The 19,725-nt window shown below is 35.3% G+C and overlaps 1 protein-coding gene across 4 annotated transcripts in view; it reads left to right on the forward strand.

The window, feature by feature from the left end:
- ATRX (ATRX chromatin remodeler) overlaps window positions 1–19,725 on the forward strand; it is a 301,682-nt gene that overhangs the window by 107,248 nt on the left and 174,709 nt on the right. For all 4 annotated transcript variants that reach the window (XM_059385663.1, XM_059385664.1, XM_059385665.1 and 1 more), the window contains one exon: window positions 10,205–10,277. In XM_059385663.1, coding sequence (XP_059241646.1) covers window positions 10,205–10,277 — 73 coding nt within the window. The remainder of the gene's footprint in view (window positions 1–10,204; window positions 10,278–19,725) is intronic.

Consider the following 19,725-nt stretch of genomic DNA (forward strand, 5'->3'; position numbering starts at 1 on the left):
GATGCTGGCCTCATAAAATGAGTTTGGAAGTTTTCCTTCCATTTCTATTTTTTGGAACAGTTTCAGGAGAATAAGAATTACTTCTTCTTTAAATGTTTGGTAGAATTCTCCTGGGAAGCCGCCTGGCCCTGTGCTTTTGTTTGTTTGGATTTTTTTTTTAAAGATTTTATTTATTTATTTGACAGTGATCACAAGCAGGCAGAGAGGCAGGCAGAGAGAGAGAGGAGGAAGCAGGCCCCCCACTGAGCAGAGGAGCCCCATGCGGGGCTCGATCCCAGGACTCTGAGATCATTACCTGAGCCGAAGGCAGCGGCTTAACCCACTGAGCCACTCAGGCGCCCCTTGTTTGGAGATTTTTTATGACTGTTTCAGTCTCCTTACTGGTTATGGGTCTATTCAGGTTTTCTATTTCTTCCTGGTTCAGTTGTGGTAGTTTATATGTCACTAGGAATGCATCCATTTCTTCCAGATTTTCAAATTTGTTTGCGTAGAGTTGCTCATAGTATGTTCTTATAATTGTTTGTATTTCTTTGGTGTTAGTTGTGATCTCTCCTCTTTCATTCATGATTTTATTTATTTTGGTCTTTTCTCTTTTCTTTTTGATAAGTCTGGCCAGGGGTTTATCAATCTTATTTTTTCAAAGAACCAGCTCCAAGTTTCGTTGATTTGCTCTATTGCTTTTTTGGTTTCTATTTCATTGATTTCTGCTCTGATCTTTATGATTTCTCTTCTCTTGCTGGGTTTAGGGTTTCTTTCTTGTTCTTTCTCCAGCTCCTTTAGGTGTAGGGTTAGGTTGTGTACTTGAGACCTTTCTTGTTTCTTGAGAAAGGCTTGTACTGCTATATATTTTCCTCTCAGGACTGCCTTTCCTGTGTCTCACAGATTTTGAACCATTAATTTCCTGGTTGACCCATTCATTCTTTAAAAGTATACTGTTTAGTCTCCATGTATTTGGGCTCTTTCCAACTATCCTCTCTTGTAATTGAGTTCTAGCTTCAGAGCATTGTGCTGTGAAAATATGCAGGAAATGATCCCAATCTTTTGATACCAGTCGAGACCTGATTTAGGACCCAGGATGTGAACTATTCTGGAGAATGTTCCATGTGCACTGGAGAAGAACGTGTATTCTGTTGCCTTGGGATGAAATGTTCTGAATATATCTGTGATGTCCATCTGGTCCAGTGTGTTGTTTAAGGCCTTTATTTCCTTGCTGATCTTTTGCTTGAATGATCTGTCCATTTCAGTGAGGGTAGTGTTAAAGTCCCCTACTATTATTGTATTATTGTTGATGTGTTTCTTTGATTTTGTTATTAATTGGTTTATATAGTTGGCTGCTCCCACGTCTGTGGCATAGATATTTAAAATTGTTAGATCTTCTTGTTGGACAGACCCTTTGAGTATGATATAGTGTCCTTCCTCATCTCTTATTATAGTCTTTGGCTTAAAATCTAATTGATCTGATATAAGGATTGCCATTCCTGCTTTCTTCTGATGTCCATTAGCATGGTAAATTCTTTTCCACCCCCTCACTTTAAATCTGGAGGTGTCTTCGGGACTAAAATGCGTTTCTTGTAGGCAACATATAGATGGGTTTTGTTTTTTTTTCCACTCTGATACCCTGTGTCTTTTGATTGGGGCATTTAGCCCATTTACATTCATGGTAAGTATTGAGATATGAATTTAGTGCCATTGTATTGCCTGAAAGGTGACTGTTACTTTATATTGTCTCTGTTCCTTTCTGATCTACTACTTTTAGGGTCTCTCTTTGCTTAGAGGACCCCTTTCAGTATTTCCTGTAGAGCGGGTTTGGTGTTTGCAAATTCTTTCAGTTTTTGTTTGTCCTGGAAGATTTTTATCTCTCCTTCTATTTTCAATGATAGCCTAGCTGGATATAGTATTCTTGGCTGCATGTTTTTCGTTTAGTCTCTGAATATATCATGCCAGCTCTTTCTGGCCTTCCAGGTCTCTGTGGATAAGTCTGCTGGCAATTTAATATTTTTCCCATTGTATGTTACAGACTTCTTTTCCCGGGCTGCTTTCAGGATTTTCTCTTTGTCACTAAGATTTGCAAATTATATTATTAGGTGACGCGGTGTGGACCTATTCTTGTTTATTTTGAGGGGTGTTCTCTGCACCTCCTGTATTTTGATGCTTGTTCTCTTGGCCATATTAGGGAAATTCTCCAATAATTCTTTCCAATATACCTTCTGTTCCCCTCTCTCTTTCTTCTTCTTCTGGAACCCCAATTATTCTAATGTTGTTTCATCTTATGTTGTCACTTATCTCTCAAATTCTTCCCTCGTGGTCCAGTAGCTGTTTGTCCCTCTTTTGCTCAGCTTCTTTATTCTCTGTCATTTGGTCTTCTACATCGCTAATTCTTTCTTTTGCCTCATTTATCCTAGCAGTGAGAGCCTCCATTTTTTATTGCACCTCATAAATAGCTTTTCTGATTTCAACTTTGTCATGTTTAGCTCTTTTATTTCTCCAGAAAGGGCTTTTATATCTCCTGAGAGGGTTTCTCTAATATCTTCCATGCCTTTTTCGAGCCTAGCTAGAACCTTGAGAATCGTCATTCTGAACTCTAGATCTGACATATTACCAATGCTTGTATTAATTAGGTCCCTAGCCTTCGGTACTGCTTCTTGTTCTTTTTTTTTTTTTCTTTTGTGGTGAATTTTTAAGCCTTGTCATTTTGTCCAGTTAAGAGTATATGAAGGAGCAAATAAAATAGTAAAAGGGTGGCATTGATGCCAGGAAAATACACTTTAATAAAATCAGAAGAGATCCCAAATCATGGGGGGGTGAAAGGGGATAAAAAGAGGTTCAGGAAAAAAAAAGGAACAGTTAAGAAAACAAGTAAAGAAGAAAATATAAAAAAGGATAATATTTATATATGTATATATATATTAGATAAACTAGTTAAAAATGTTAAAAAAGAAAAGGGTAAAGTTAAAAATTTAGCAGAAGAAGAAAACAAAAATTGAAAAAAAAATTAATTTAACTGCAAGACTGAAGAATAATGGGGAGAAAGGCACGAGTTCCGTGCTTTGCTTTCTCCTCCTCTGGAAATCCGCTGCTCTCCTTGGTATTGAACCTGCACTCCTTGGTAGGTGAACTTGGTCCTGGCTGGATTTCTTGTTGATCTTCTGAGGGAGGGGCCTGTTGTAGTGATTCTCAAGTGTCTTTGCTGCAGGCGGAATTGCACCGCCCTTACCGGGGGCCAGGCTGAGTAATCAGCTCGGGTTCACTTTTGGGAGCTTTTGTTCCCAGAATGCCTTCCGTAGTGTTCTGGAGGATGGGAATGAAAAGGCGGGCCTCCCAGTCTCTGGCCTAGAGGAGCCGAGAGCTCGGGGCCCCACTCCTCAGTGCGCCCTCAGAGAATAGCACCCAATTACTCCCGTCTCCCTGGCCTCCGGCCGCGCTCCGAGCTCTTCAAGCCTGCGACTGGTTCAAGGTAACCCTGAGGTGAGAGCTCACTCCTCAGCTCTGTCTCTGTAGCCGGCTTCCCTGTTCTAATACCTGCAAGCTCTGCGACACTCAGACACCCTCGATCCTTCTGTGACCCTGCGGGACTTGAGGCCACACTGACCCCGCTTGGGCTGCACCCCGTTTTAGCCTCTGGAGCGATGTCCCTCATCGGAACAGACTTTTAAAAGTCCTGATTTAGTGCTCTGTTGCTCTGCTGCTTGCCAGGAGTTGGCCTCTCCCACCGCGGTCTTTGGCTTTGGATTCACTTCTCCTCCAGTCCTACCTTTCAGAAAGTGGTTGATTTTCTGTTTCTAGAGTTGCTGTTCTTCTTCTATTTGATCTCCCATTGGATTTGTAAGTGTTTTCAATCTTTAGATAAGCTATCTAGGTGATCTCCTGCTACCTGATGTAGTCTCTGCCTGCTACTTCTCCGCCATCTTGACTGCCCTTTATTGTACTATTTATTCTCTCTAATATATATTCAATTTTAGTTACTGAGTTCTTCGTCTCTTAATGGTTTTGTTTTCTACCTCTTTGTTTTTTTTCTACTTCTTTGTTGAGTGTCTCAGTGAGGTTCTCCACTCTTTTCTCAATTCTGGTGAGTATCTTTATGACCATTAATTTAAATTCTCCTTTAGGCGTATTAGTTATCTCTGTTTTGTTTAGCTCTCTTGCTGTGGTTTTGTCATGTTCTTTCAGTTGGGCCATATTCCTTCTTCTCCTCATATTGTCCAGTTCTCTGTGTCTTTTTCTACATGTTAGCCACATGCTCTTGTAAGTAGTGGTCTTATGAAGAGCAGGTTCTGTAGTGCCCTACAGTGTGGTGTCCTTGACATGTGACACTTCTGGATTGCCTGCTTTGGGTGTTGTTTTACCTTAATTTTATGGGTGAGCCTTTTTTGCCTTCATTCTATTCATCTGCAATGGCTCTGTTTGTCTCTTGTGGGCAGGGTTTGGTCCCTGTGTTCTTATGGGCCAGCCTGATGTTTGCCTTGGGCTTGAGTTGAGTCATGCCAGGCATTTATCAGAAATGTGGTAGCTCAGAACTACAGGGTGTTCTCCCCACATTGTCTCCTGAGAAGTTTTGTTTTGTTTTGTTTTTAAAGATTTTATTTATTTATTTGACAGAGATCACAAGTAGGCATTGAAACAGGTAGAAAGAGAGGAAGGAAGCAGGCTCTCGGCTGAGCAGAGAGCTCAAAGCGGGGTTCAATCCCAGGATTCTGGGATCATGACCTGAGGCGAAGGCAGAGGCCTTAACCCACTGAGCCTCCCGGGTGCCCCTCCTGAGAAGTTTTTGTTGGTAGCCTGAGCCTGCGATCAGACTAGATGTCTGCCCTCACCCTGCTGCTGGGGCACAGTTTTGACTCATGTTTGTCCTTATTCTTCCCTCTGCTCCTGGGCAGGAGTCATTTTGAAGTGGTGCTGGCCACTTTTGGGGCTGTAAGCACACTGCCTAGTTTGTATCACGTCTTTGGATGGTCTTCTGCCAAGGGTATGTTGGTGGGGGCTGTCTGTAAAAGAACATGGGGGCAGGTTTTGTGTGGTGCCGGGAACATCGATGCCACTCCCATGTGGAAGATGTCTTGCAGGCAACTGATTAAACTGTCCATAGTGCAGACTGGTGTGGAGGGGATAAGTCTACAGAAGACATAGTGGGGTGGGCCATACTTTCAGCAAGGTATGTCTAGAGAGTTAGTGCTATCCTGGTTCCTGTAGGAGTCGTGAGGGAAATGACACCTGCCAGCTTTTTGGTCTTGCAGAACTCTCCCAGTTATGCCTGCCCTTGCAGTACATGCTCTGAAGTTAGCAAAGAAACCACCTTCTCATATACCCCAGGCCCTTCTCAAACTGCTGTTTGTATGCTGTATCTCAGTGGGGTTGGTTTGTTGTGCTGTCTCTTAAGGATGGGGACTCAAATTTCCTACTGCTCCCTGGTTCTTCCAAAGTGGAGCCTGCTGATTTTTAATATTTAATGTGTGAAGTCCCACCCATTGTAAGTTCTTGGAAAGTTAGGTCCCTCTGGTTTTGAAAGCCAAATGTCATTGAGATTTGCCTCCCAGTGTGTGGGTCTTCCATGCCGGGGGTGCATAGCATGGGGTCTGCTCTTCTCTGTATGTGTCCGTGGCATCCTTCCTTTCCTCTGACAGCTCCACAGGTCACTTTGCCTTCCACTCCATGTTCATCCTTTCTACCCTCTTTATGGTGGCCTTGTCTGTACATTTAGCTGTGGAGAGTCTGTCAGTCTTCAGAACATGTTCTTTTATTTGCACTGATGTGGCTGTTATGTAGATGTAACCACAGAATAAGGTTAACCTGGGACCCCTCTGCTCCACCATCTTCACAGAAATCCACCTGAACTTTATTTTTAAAAATTTATAAAGTAGATTTTAGATATAAATGTGTTCCTAGCAGGGCTAGAATGTTTAAATTTTCACTTTATCCCAGTTGGGCTTTGTGCATTTAATTTGAATATTTCTTTTTAAAATTTTAATTTATTTTTATTTTTATTTCTTTAAAAGATTTTATTAGAGAGAGAGAGAGGAGAGAGAATCAGTGGCGGGTGGGTGGGGCAGAGGGAGAGGGAGAAGCAGACTCCCTGCTAAGCAAGAAGCCTGACACAGGGCTCCATCCCAGCATCCTGGGATCATGACCTGAGCTGAAGGCAGACACTTAACCAGCTGAGTCACCCAGACATCCCTGAATGTTGCTTTTAAATAAAACTTTACATTCCTTATATGGAATGTTTATCTGATGAGTTGTTTTGAAAAGCAGGCGTGATTTTCATGGCATATTCTGTTTAATGCATTGCTGTATCAGATGCCTGTATGGATTTTTGCCTGTATGGCTTTTAACTACTGTCCCCAAAATGGTCAGACCCAGTGTGTTTCAGAATTTTCAAGTTTTAGAAAGATAGTATCAATTAGTTAGCATATATTATGTAATAGATCCAATTGCTTGTGAGGCAACACTCCCATAATTAAACAAATTAGTATTTTTGCAGCAAAACATGTGAACATTCATAGTTAAAGGAATAAACAGTTTAGATCAGGTTTTGCTGCCAAATGAACTTTGGCAACAATTTGTAAACTTAGTTCTGAGAGCCTTGATTTAAGAATTTTGGTTGACCCTTGAAGAATGTAGAGGTTAGGGATGCTCATCCTCTGTTCAGTCAAAAACCGATGTTTAGCCTTTCACTTTTCAAATACTTAACTCTTAATAGCCTGGTGTTGACTGGAAGCCTTACCAATGACATAAATAGATGATTAATACGTATTTTGTATATTTTATATACTATTTTATTTCATTAAAGTAAGCTAGAGAAAAGGAAATAACAAGAAAATCATAAGGAAGAGAAAATAGTTACATTGGTGTACTGCAGAAAAGAAATCCATGTATAAATGGACTTGTGCAGTTCAAAGCCATGTTCAAGGCTCAGCTATATGGTAGTATAAGAGATTGTATTCAAAGTACCATCTAATACTTACTTTGATAGCATATCAATGTTTTGTTATCAGGTTTGTTGGGAAAGCTCTTATTAAGGATTAGAGTATAAGAATAATAAATTGTGAGTTATGGAGTATTCTCATTGGCAAATTGTAGGCTATTGATTTATCTTAAACTTTGGAAAACTGATTTCCATCATTAAACAGCTTCCCTAGTGAAATCAGCATGTTTGATTTCAATTGCTAATTTTCATTTCCCCAAAACACATATGAGAGGATTCCACGATATATCTCTCCTGTTTGGAACTATTAATACATAGTGTAATAAGTAGTATGTATTCATTGGATCTTAAGAAGAGATGGCAGTGTATGGCAAATACTTGTAGAGTGCATTTCTCAATAATTCCTTACCTGAGCACTGGTGTAGATCACTGTGTTCCATTTTGATCATTGTGTTCCATGTAACTTTGTTCTGAAGGATCATCATGCTGTTTAGGAGGTGATCCTTTTTTCATGCGTGTATATCCACAGAAGCCTTGAGAATTGAGCTCTTCTGCAAATGCCAGTCTCTCAACTGTTTGGTGGAATAAGCCCAGCCTTGTTCTTTGGATTGGATTTTCTTTACCCTGGATATTTCTTGGAACTGATTACTTTAGATGATAAAAAGAAGATAATTTTGCTCGGGAATTAACATGTCTAAAAATGGGCCTTTGTAAAAATGTTTAAGCAGAAAAGATTATGAAGGGTTGAAAATAAGCACTATAAAAAGTTCTGTGTTTTTTTAAAAGATTTTATTTATTTATTTGACAGACAAGATCACAAGTAGGCAGAGAGGCAGGTGGAGGGAGGGGAATCAGGCTCCCTGCTGAGCAGAGAGCCTGATGGCAGGCTCAGTCCCAGGATCCTGAGATCATGACCTGAGCCACCCAGGTACCCCAAAAATACTGTTTCAAGAAAAGTTTGGGTGTGAGCCAAAAGATAAGTGGCATTCCTTTTACTTTAATTTTTTAAAAGATTTTATTTATTTATTTGTCAGAGAGAGAGTGCACAAGATCTTGGGAATGCACAAGGGTGTTGGCAGGTAGAAGGAGAAACAGGCTCCCCATTGAGCAAGAAGCTCTATGCATAAGTGGCATTCCTTAATAATTTGTTTATATGCATATATAAACATAGTATATTTTCCCAATGTGTCGAGCTTAATTAAGGGAACAATATTTTTGAACTTTTAAAAGGGCTCCCCTGCTCCCATATGGGTAGGTGATTCCAGTTTATTCAGCCATAGTTGGGTATCCTATTATGAGGTATAATAGTTTACTAGAAAAATTGGGACTTGAGAATGACATGAGCAACCAGAGTGAAGAATATGGTCCTAGAATATTGCAGTCCAGTGAACAAGATAGATATAGATAAGTCATTATTTAAAAAAACACCAGAAGAAACATATAAAACTAAAATGGGGCTATGTAATAAACAGCAAGTGGGCCATTTAATCTAAATATTAGAGGAAGACTTAGAGGAACAGGTGACATTTGAACTCAACTTTGAAGGGTGTGTCAGATTTTGAAAAGTGCATTAGGGGAATGACAGTAATATTACTAGTAATATTTCATTTGAAGACTGGTCTGCTTGAGGTATTTATTGTGAGTTTGGTAGGATATTCCAAGATTTATTTTTGCCTTTCTGTATTTAGAATATTTCTGTCCTGAACCTATAGCTTTCTGTGTTCTTTATGGATCTTTTTCTTCCCACCATGTTCTCTGTATATTTTATTATAAAGCAGTTTTATTTTTTTGAGTTTTATTTATTTATTTTAGAGAACGAGAGAGAGCTTGAGCTGGGGGAGGGAGAGGGAGAGAGAATCTCAAGGAGGTTCCATGCTTAGCACAGAGCCTGATGTGGGGCTCAGTCTCATGACCCTGAGATCATGACCTGAGTTGAAATCAAAAGTCAGACACAACTGACTGAGCTACCCCGGTGCCCTCAAAGCAGTGAATATACAGAAAAGTTTGTCATTAACATTGTAGTGTGTTTGCTTTATCACATATCTGTTTATATATCCTTCTGTTTATCCATCAGTGTACCTATTTTTTTTTTGACTTTTAACTGTTCATTTTGAATTAATTATAAATTCACGGGACATTGCCAAAAAAAAAAAATATATATATATATATATATATATATATATATATATGGCGGTCTGGAACAATATCCTTCATTGAGTTTCCCCCAGTGGTGACATCTTGTATAACTGTAATACAGTATCAAATCCAGGAAGCTGAAGAGTTACTGCAGTTTCACCAGTTTTTCCATGCACTGATTTGTTTCTGTGTGTATGTATATGTAAGTATAGTTCTGTGCAGTTACCACATGTGTAGCTTTTTATAACCAGTACTACAGCCAAGATACTCAACTTATTCCATTACCACAATGTTCCCTTGTACTACCCTTATACACATCCCCATGCTTATCCCCATTCTTAACCCCTGACAAGTGTTAATTTCATTTTTATCTCTAATTTTGTTACTTTGGGGTGGAATCATGGAGTGTGTAACCTTTAGAGATTGGCTTTTTTCACTCAATGTAATGCCCTTAAAATCCTTGATGCATTTCAAAATAAATGGTAAATAAACGTCAGTGTACTGTTCCCTAATTATTTCAGCCTACATAGTATTAATTAGAGGTCAGTATGTAAGTTTGTTTTTCAGGTAAATTTTATATACAGTAAAGAGCACCAATCTTACTTAACCTCTTTAGATTTTTAATCAAAGGATAGTAGTGTGGCTTTTTAGAAGGAAATCTATACTTATACTGTACTTGAATATATTTCTGGATAATTCTGATCATGACTATGATACAGATTTAAGTATATTTTACTTCCTACTACCAAAATATTAATAGCAATTTTATTATTCTTCAGTTTTAACAGGTTAAGACATCTGTTAACTTCAAACTTAAAATGGATCACTACAAAGCTAATTTCAGCAAGAAAGTTATGGTACTGTGTTGCTAGATTGATGAAGACTTGTTACTGGGAAGGATTAGCTTTAAAACTGTTGTATTCTGGGAAGGAACTTTGCAATATATAAAATCCAACTATTGTTTTACTGCTGGTACTTCATAAATTCCCCATTGTGCTTTCCCTGTACATTTTTTACTCATGTTTTGGAACCAGAGTACAGTTTAGAACCCACTAGGTGTTCTGACGTTTTTGGCTTTCAGTTTTATTTTACATGATTTTACTTACATAGATAATTTAAAGCTAATTTTAAGTGCACTTTTTTCCCCTCAAGGAGATGAAGCCTTATCTAAATCAGTGCCTGTCACAGTGGATGATGATGATGACGACAATGATCCTGAGAATAGGTATGATTCCATCTGTAAGGACTTTAAAAAGATTATAACACACCCTAGGCGTGGGCACAAACAGCAGCAACGGAACCACAAACCGGTTGTAAAAACCAGGAGTGCCTGCCTTAGAAAGACTCGCTCACAGTCTTCCTGCAAGTTTGAAAGAAAGGCCAGAAAATGGGCTAAAACTCAGAAACCTTAAGAGAAAGTAAATATAAATATTAACACACCTAGCATAGGGTGTGTTATAAATGCAGCACTGTCAATTTTACGTTCCCATGTAAACTGTGATAATTTTTTGAGAATATTTTAATTTTGGCAGAGTATTTTATTGATGAAAATAAATCATTTCAATAAATGGTGACAACAGACATCTATCTCCTCAATATCTGATTATTGTTTTTAATTGCCATCTAATATGGTGGTCCTGTTTATTAAGACCCATTCAAAGTGATGAAAAGGAGATTGCTCTGATATGTAAGATTAAGAAATTCTTTTCAAACTAAGTATCAATTTATAAAGGGTCCAGACCGATTTGGATTTTAACCATTTTTCAAATAAAATAGTATGATAGTATTAATTTTAATAAGACACAGTAGGTTAGAAGTAAACAGTGTAGCCTTTACAGATTCACTTAACCTGAGGGATGGCTGGGAGAAGAAAAAAATACAAAGACACATCCATATCCTAACAATGAAGAATAATGGAAATGTATTAAAGAATATAACCCTAATTTTTCTACCTATCTCTTAAACCCTTCCTGAAATACAGTATATCCCACACTCATAATCTTCAACAAGATCGTGTGGTATAGTAGGTGGAATTTTAGAATAATGGGGATAAGAATATCTGATTTCTAGTTTTAACTTCTTTTGTCTGTGTGATTGTATGCAAGTGATTCTACCAAAAGTTTCTGATTTCTAAAATGAAAGGTTGGATGAAATTTTCCCTGATTAATTCTAACACCTATTATCAATGATAGACTTAATGGTTTTACTAAAGAACATTCTATTAACCATCCATTTATTTCTAATAGTAAGTTATAATATTAAGAAAACATGAAAATATGCATGTAATTTTTGTGTCAATATTTTGTAGGAAATTAACTTTGAGTTAGTAAATGCTGTGAGCCAGCTGTTATTGTAGCTCTGTTTTCTATATCTTGTTGATGCTGATAGAGTTTTTTGTTTTTAAGATCAGCATTTTTCTAATAGGAGAATGTTTTTATTAAGGTAAATGAACAATTTTATTTTGTACTTTTAAATAGAGATCAGTCATGTGCACAGTGATTCAGATGCTGCTTACCTACTAATTTTTTTTATTAAAAAATACATATATCCACTTATTTTATGAGATGAGGTGGGGTCCAGAATGGATTGGTAAAGGCATATATTTTATTCATCAGCAAGTTTTATAGTACATGATAGCAAGATTATGAAAGCATTAAAAAAATCTCTTTTAAAATGCTTTAATTCCTCTTTATTTATTTAGACTACTATTTTGTTTTCCTGTAAACCATGAGGGCTCAAATGTTATTAAAAGGCTAATAATGCTTTAAGCATGCTATATTCTATTTTAACTACATACATGATGAACCTTAATCTCCTATTTAGCCACCAAATGAGTGTCATTGAGGTATGATAATTTTATATTTAAGTTAGAACTTGTCAAAATATGAATATGATTTTCATCTTTTAAGTTGCTTGATTATATCTCTCTGTAACTGGCAGATATTTTATTGAAAGGTATATTTAATTCCATCTTGTATTTTTGATTAAAAAATACAACACTGTTCAGTATTTTTGAGAAAAATGAATTTTATCTTGAACATGTTTTTCATTATACTTATTTCAGTGTGCCATTATAAAATATATCATTAGTAACTTGTTTCATTTTCAGCATAACAAAGAGGTATCTAATACCCACGGTGGGCATACAAATACCCACTGGAACTGTTTTTGCATAGATGATGTATTTGAGCATATTTGAATATGCACTTTTAAAAATTTATTTGCAGATCATGATTAAGACTTGGAATTATAGTTACCATTTCACATTTTTGAGTATACAGCATATTTTAGTATACAGCATATTGTGATTGTGTGTAAATTTGTACACAATTGTGTAATTGTGTATAAATTGTGTATACATTTCAAATGCTTTGACTTTTAGCAATGTTAATACATTTTCAGTTTTGACATTTATGGAGAGGTAAATAGTGTATTAATGCCAATGCTTAAGTATTTGGATGCAATAAATTTCTATAAAACTTTTTTCTTGTTCAAGCATTTAATGTTAATTAAATGTTAATTATAATGCATCTTTTCATGAAAGTTGAAAGAATTTGTTAAAATCAAGATATGGAGGTTAGTTTTTAACCAAAGAAGTTTTGATATTTCTGATATTGAGGAAGTAAATACTTTATAATTCCCTAAACATATATACTTATATATGAAATATATACTTATATATAAATTTATGGGAGAGTTTTACAGTGGATTGCACTACTGTTTCTGTCTTTTCTATTTTTAAAGCTATGATAGTTTTTGGAGTCATTTAGAAAATTTAGTCATTTCCTGAATATTTTAGTAGGTGTGAATATATAAATTTGTTGTTTTAGCATACTGTTATGTAGCATCATTCATATTTGAAAGTAAATGTATGCCGTTGTGAGGTAGAGTGGTTTAAATTGTAAAGTAATTTCTGTTAAATTGCATTTATATAATAAACAATGAAAAAATATTATATATTGACAGTTTAACTTTTTTTTGGTTGAACTTTTTAGAAAAAAATATAAATAGTAGACTAACTTTATAGTTTGAATTTTGTATAATTGGGAATTTACTTAGAATTTTATAGTTTAGACTTTATGTACTTTTTGAAAGTTTGTAAAGTTATTTAAATTACACATCTGTTATTTTACAAAGTCCGTTATTTTAATTTGCTGTTATATTAAGTAGCCTTTCAAATACCTTTCAAATACCTATTGCATTTTAAATTGGTTCTTTCATTGAAAAAACATTTATTTATGTAATTTTAAAATTATGATTGCATTTCTACAGTTAGCTGGCTTCGAAGATACATGATTCTGTAAAAGGGGAATTTTGACTAGACATTTTCTAATGTCCTATATCTGAATACCTATACTGTGAATTAGCCTCAGTGATAAGATGTTAGTTTGTTCAAGTTTAACAGTGTTAATGTTGAGGGTCATTAAACCAGGCTTGTCTTTAGAGGTTGCATACTAAAATCAGTGAGGAGTCTGAGAAAGAATTATTTTCAGTATGTTCTTTATTTGTAGATTTTTTCTAAGCATTCTTTTTTTTTATTCAAATTTGACTAAAAGCTGAGATTTTTATATGGATACCCTCCCCTGGCACACACAAAAAACATTTACCTTCTATTTGAAGAATGCTTAATTGGGTCTAATAATACTCCATAGTTTTCTCATAGTTTCTTTCTCAGTGGGGCTAAATACTTACATAAAAGCAAAATTTGATGTGGAGATTGCTTAAAGATTGTCTGTTGTTAATAGAAGTTCTGTACTTAATTATAGTGGGACTACACCGTACCCTTAAAGATTTCCAATTATTTTGTTATTTGGTAATACTTTACTTTTCAACTGGAAAATACACAAATGATTGTTTTTTCCCTACTGATTTGGTGGAGGTATTGAGGTATTCTGTTGATAAAGGTTCTGTACTATTAATTCAGCATATTTTCAAAAGTAATTAATTTTTCCTGGATGTTGTTCATGTTAATGAAGATATTTAATGATTGCTTACCTGATCTCAGCAATGTTTAATGGGTTGGGTATATCTCAGGTCCCTTCAACAAAAGACTTTTCATTTGGTTTCCATTTTAAGCACTTTTTAGAATGTTTATTTTCTACACATGTTTTTATTTTTTATATGAATTTGCTAAATCTGGAATAATTTTTTCTCTGTAAAATATTTTTTTTTCATGGTGGTCCTGTTTGGCTATCAAAATTGCTTTGGTTCTCCTTTATTATTTTGAAAAACAAAGCTAGCATTTTAAATGAAGCATTTTACTTGTTTTTATGTTTGAGTAAGGGTTTTAAATGCCTGGCAATTTTAAGGTAACTCCATTTCAGTTTACTCTGTTTTTTGTAGTGCAGGTAAGTATTGTAAGTCATTTAAGTACATATAGATGTCTAGTCTTGTATATAGGATCCATTTGTAGATAACTAAACTGGTTGCAGTTGTCATGAGATCTCTTTCTCATGCTAGGATTTTCAGCAAGGAAATAAACATGGTCATTAGTACTGATCTCTCTGCTTAAGATTTAAACATTATGTTTAGCCTTCTTTCCTGTTCTCTGTTCTTTGGTGATACTGGGACTTTTTAGAGAATGGAAAATAGCCCCACCCTCACCCCCCACCCCCACAAAGGGAGTTTGCATTTTCTAGTGATAGCAAAAATGATTCATTTTTCTGACTTAATATATGTCTCCTTTGTCTTTAGCTTTGAAGTTTATAAATAAAAATGAGAGGAGACAATCCTGTTTTTACCTTTCAAGTATAAGAAAATATTAAACTATCTCTTTAATATCAAATTTTCTAAATTTATATCAGTGTTAATAAAGTTTTTCCTGTTTAAATTTCCTCTAAAACTGCTTTAGATTTTACGTAAAATCAGGGAATGCACGTTTTGTTATTTGAATTTAGTCAAACATTATAGCCTGTGTATAAATTGCTAATAAACTGTGGGTTCTTAATTTCATACAGCTTTTATATTTCTACTAAGTTTTTTAAAAAAGTTATTTGATACTAATGTTCCTGGTACCCTCACTAAAAAGGGAAACAGTGCTGCTTTTCAGTAACTGCAAACATTGTAGGACGTATGACTAACAAATGTTTGAAACTACTGTTTAGCTTTTTGATTCTTTAGTTACATCATTATTATCTCATAAACTCCACCATTTTGGGGTACAGATCATATGCCTTAGTCATTTTTTATAGAAGCGTTCATATCAAGAATACTAATTTTGAACTAAGGAGTTAAAAAATGCTAATATAGATTTTGAAGATGAATTCCATAGCAATTCTATGAAATACTTTAGGGGTTTTTTTTTAAACATTTTTTAATTTAAATTCAGTTAGTCAACATATAATGTATTATTGGTTTCAGAGGTACAGGCCTATGATTCTTCAGTCTTATAGAATACCCAGTGCTCATTACATTACATACCTTCCTTAATGTCCATCACCCAGTTTGAAATACTTGTTTTTACTAACCCTGAAGTATATATAGCATTTGTTAATGCCTCACACTTTACTGGAAGAATATGGGTTCAACCTTGTTTTCACAAAAAGTTTTTAACATTCTTTGGCTGTAGTCATTTGAATTGTTTTACATCTCAGCATTTTGAATATGGTATTGTATTTGAGCATGGCATATACTTATTTTGTATCTCTAAAGGGTATGCATTTAAACCTATAATCTTATTCAGAATTCTCTGTTTAAACTAATTCTGTTGTATTGTACACAAAATGTAAACACTTTTTAAAAAAATTTGTCATCTTTGTGTATGGGTGCACCATAGTTTTTGGTATTTTTTACTTAGCAATTTTCTTTAAACCTGTTTTCAGAACCTCTTAAAAGATAAAATAGTAGATTATAGGGGTGTATCTGAGATGGCCTGTCAAGAGCACTTTAGAGATGGAGCATACTGGACTAAAGATGTTTAGAACTTTTAAAAAAAATTTTAAAAATTGAAGCTCCAATACTTCCATTTCTAAATACATATTTGGAAATTAATAAAATACAGTTATCTTTAAGAATGTGACTGTTGTAGATTCACCAGGTACTCATAAGCATGGTAGTAGTGAATGAGCAGAAACTGTAACACTAGCATAGTAAGTTTAGAGAATCTTAGGATTCAGGATTCATCTTAGGTGCTACTTCTTGCTTTGCCACTAACTAGCTTTGTTTCTTTGGCCACATCATTTTCCCTTTCTGCGCCTGTTTCCTCATCTGTCAAATGGCAGAATTGGGGCTCTAAAATTTTGTGTTGCTTTTGTAATGGCTGTTTCTCTAAAACCTCCATGGTGCACCAGATCCCTCTATTGATTGCTCCTATTTTAGAAATTAAATGTTTTGAATTATTGATTTATGTACCAGCAAAAGGTAGTTTACTTTCTTTCTCTGTTTGAGTGATTACACAAGGAACATTTACGCATTTCTTTTCTAGATAGGATCAGAATAACTAAAGGCTTTCTTGGCTTTCTCTTTCTCTTTCTCTCTTTTTCCTGCTTGGGTGTTTGTCTTTGCATTTTCAGGGTGATTCCTTATTTTATTTTTGCTTCCTTACAGTAGTTGAAGGTGTAAGACATTATTTTGGTATTATGTGATTTAGAAGCCTTAGCTTGTTTGGGTTTTGGGGTTCTATTATTCTCTTGTGCATCAGTTCCAATCATTGTTTTTTTTTGTTGTTTTTTTTTTTTTTTTTTTTGTGGGTTTTACCCTTCCTCCCATATTGTTTTGCTTTCTCCCCTTCTCCCTTCCCTCCCTTTCAGGAAAATGGAGGAGTGGCTCCATTACTTCCAGCTCTGCCCAGGTTTTCTGCCACAGAGTGGCACAGCCTGTGCCTCTAATACTTCTGATAGAGTCGTGACTGCTTTGGATGCTACACCTGTCCCAAGATGTAATATTGAGCATTGAGATTCCAGGGGGGCAGTACCTTGTTGCCTGGATGATTTTCTCAGAAACGTCCTGGAAAGCTTCAAGAAAGGAAACTTCAGTGCAAACAAATCAACTAGGGATCATGACTATACATCCAACACATGCATACCAGCACGGGTCCGGCCGAGGCCTCCAAAATGATGCTTTGCCAGCCTCAGCTGGTTCTCGAGTGATGATGTCCTTGAAGTCTCTGTGGCCCGTGACTCAAGAGTTAAGGTAGTGGAGTTTCCCTTAAAGCATCTCAACAGCAGGCTTTGTAGATGGGACACATCTCACCTCAGCATGTTTGCTGACTACTCAGGTTGAAGGTCAGCCTCAGCCCTTAGGTCCTTCAAGCTAAGTTCTAACTGAGGTGTAGGTTATGTGATAGGCTAGGTTTATGATACAGTGTGTCTTTGATGGAGTGGGCTTGAGCCATCAGTCATGAAAAATGATTTAACTTTTTATTCTTTTTAGGGCTTAATACACAGGACTATACATTAGGTTTTCCATTGGTCAAAAGGTATTAGAGGGTAAATCTAAACCATCTTAGGGAGGTAAAGCTAAGGGAATCTCCATCACTCTGTATGTAAGTTCAGTTTGGAGAAAAATGACCATTCTCTGAATTCTGTAATTTTTTTCCTGTTTCTAAAGCGATTGTGATTGTTCTATATATTATGTTCTTAATGAAGGTTGTTGATTGATAAACCATGTAATTTTTCAGTGTATGGCTCTTATTTAATTTTCCATAATTTATTATGTAATTTCGCAGTTGACATAGAATTGTATCTTAAATCATGTGTATCATATTTCTCAGTTTTTTCATGACAGTCTAGAACTTGAGTATGAATTAGGTAGGTTTACATATTTTGACTTCCATTTGGTAGACATTCTCTTAAGAGTCTAGAGTTCGAAAGAAGAAAAATCTTATGATTTCTTAAAATGAACCAAGTCTTTACAGATAATACAGAATTTTAGACTTTTTTTGAACTTGTAAATACAAACAAATCAGGTGATTGAAGTAACCTTCAGTGTAACTAAACTACTACTTGTATTTTTATTGGTTATTATTGTACTACCCAAATGGTTATATAAGATCTTGTTACTGTAAGTGAAGTGTTTTTCTATTTGCAATCTGTTATTCAACACTTTACATTTATGTGTGTGTGTGTACCCACATTCATTCCAAAACAGTGGTTTTACCCAAATTGGTTCAAGAAAGTTTTTCCTTGTCCATGGGAAATGACAAATGTAGTGTACATTAAAGATTTTAGAGAGTTTTTCTAGACAGATGCTTTTATTAAATTTAAAGAACCACCCTTCATTCTGAAACTGTTTCATAATTTGTGGAGGGTATGTTCAAATAATCTTTACTTTATAAAATGATGAAAATAAACAATTTTGGCTTCATATTTTTATTTTTGGCAAGATGAGAACTTGACAGTCCTGTACTGTTCTCCATTTTAAAAAGTTTACTGTGTACAATCCAAGTCAGCAAACCATTGATGTAGAAGTGTAATATCAACACTTTATAGCTCAACTGCAGTAGGATTTAAATTGGAGTGATCTAATCTTCACTTTATTGAAACAAATCAGATAAAAAAAAAACCTCAAAGAAGCAAACTTATCTGTGGTTTCCTTTAGCACTTAGTAACTCTCTGTGTTGTCTAAGTATTTCTAATTTGTCTGTTTAGGGAAGGAAGCACCAAAAGGCAGATAATAAGTGATTACCTTTTTGCTTCAGTCTTATTTGGTGCCTTTAATATGTATCTTTGAATAAAACTAGTAACGAACAGTCTGCCTTTCAGATAAAATTACCAAGGCATTAACATCTCCTATCATTGAGTGAATCTTGATTGAAATGTGAATGTATGTTAAGAAATCTGAAGAAGGGTTTCAAATCCAAAAATAGCAGAAGTTCCATAATGCCACCTGGAAGTTTTTGACTGAGCTAGAGAGAATCTTAATTGCAGAATGGATTTTTATCCCATAATAAGAGTTATTATTAGTTCATGGAAAACTAAGAATCATGCTGCCTTCCTTTTGAACCTTTTTATAAGGTATTCCTTTGTTCCTGTGATTTATAAATTTATATCACAAAGACACGCCAGGTGCAGAACACCTCATCTTATACAAAAGCTGCATGATTGCTTTTATCTTACATTTTCAGGTGTTTTCCTTTAACGTAAACATGGAAATTTATTAGGATTATATTTTATTGTAACATAAGATGACATTAAAGAAATATTTTTTCATGCTTTTAGCAGTTGATTTTTCCATTAACAAATTGGTCTTTGAGGAACATCTTGAGAAATTTTGGTATGAGTGAGGCTACTGCACTGTCTACTTTTTGGGAAAGTGAAGACTCATTTATGGTATTTTGTGTTCTTTTACCATGTGTATAATTAATAGCACTCATGTCCCTTCTCTTATCTGCCCTAGTTTGAATATTATTAGGGATTTCTGATTGCTTCAATACTTAGTATATGGTATATGCTTTCATTTCATTAACAGAATTTATGAATTAAATGGAAATTTAAGTGCCAAAAATATTTTTCACCAGTTTGAGGCACTGTTTGATAAGAAAGTGGTATATTACACATTGATTTTCTACGAATTGTTTTGCTTTGAATAGTCTTCTCATGTGAAGTTTTGTCTTGGAATGCCATTTTTCTAAATAAGTTGATTTATTACATGGGCCTGTCTGATACTGTAGCTGTTGGATGATGGCAGCAGAGCAAATATAGGATTAGAAGATTATGCAGCATGAAATTGCAATT

This window comes from Mustela nigripes, chromosome X (assembly GCF_022355385.1).
Source record: "Mustela nigripes isolate SB6536 chromosome X, MUSNIG.SB6536, whole genome shotgun sequence".
Taxonomy (NCBI): domain Eukaryota; kingdom Metazoa; phylum Chordata; class Mammalia; order Carnivora; family Mustelidae; genus Mustela; species Mustela nigripes.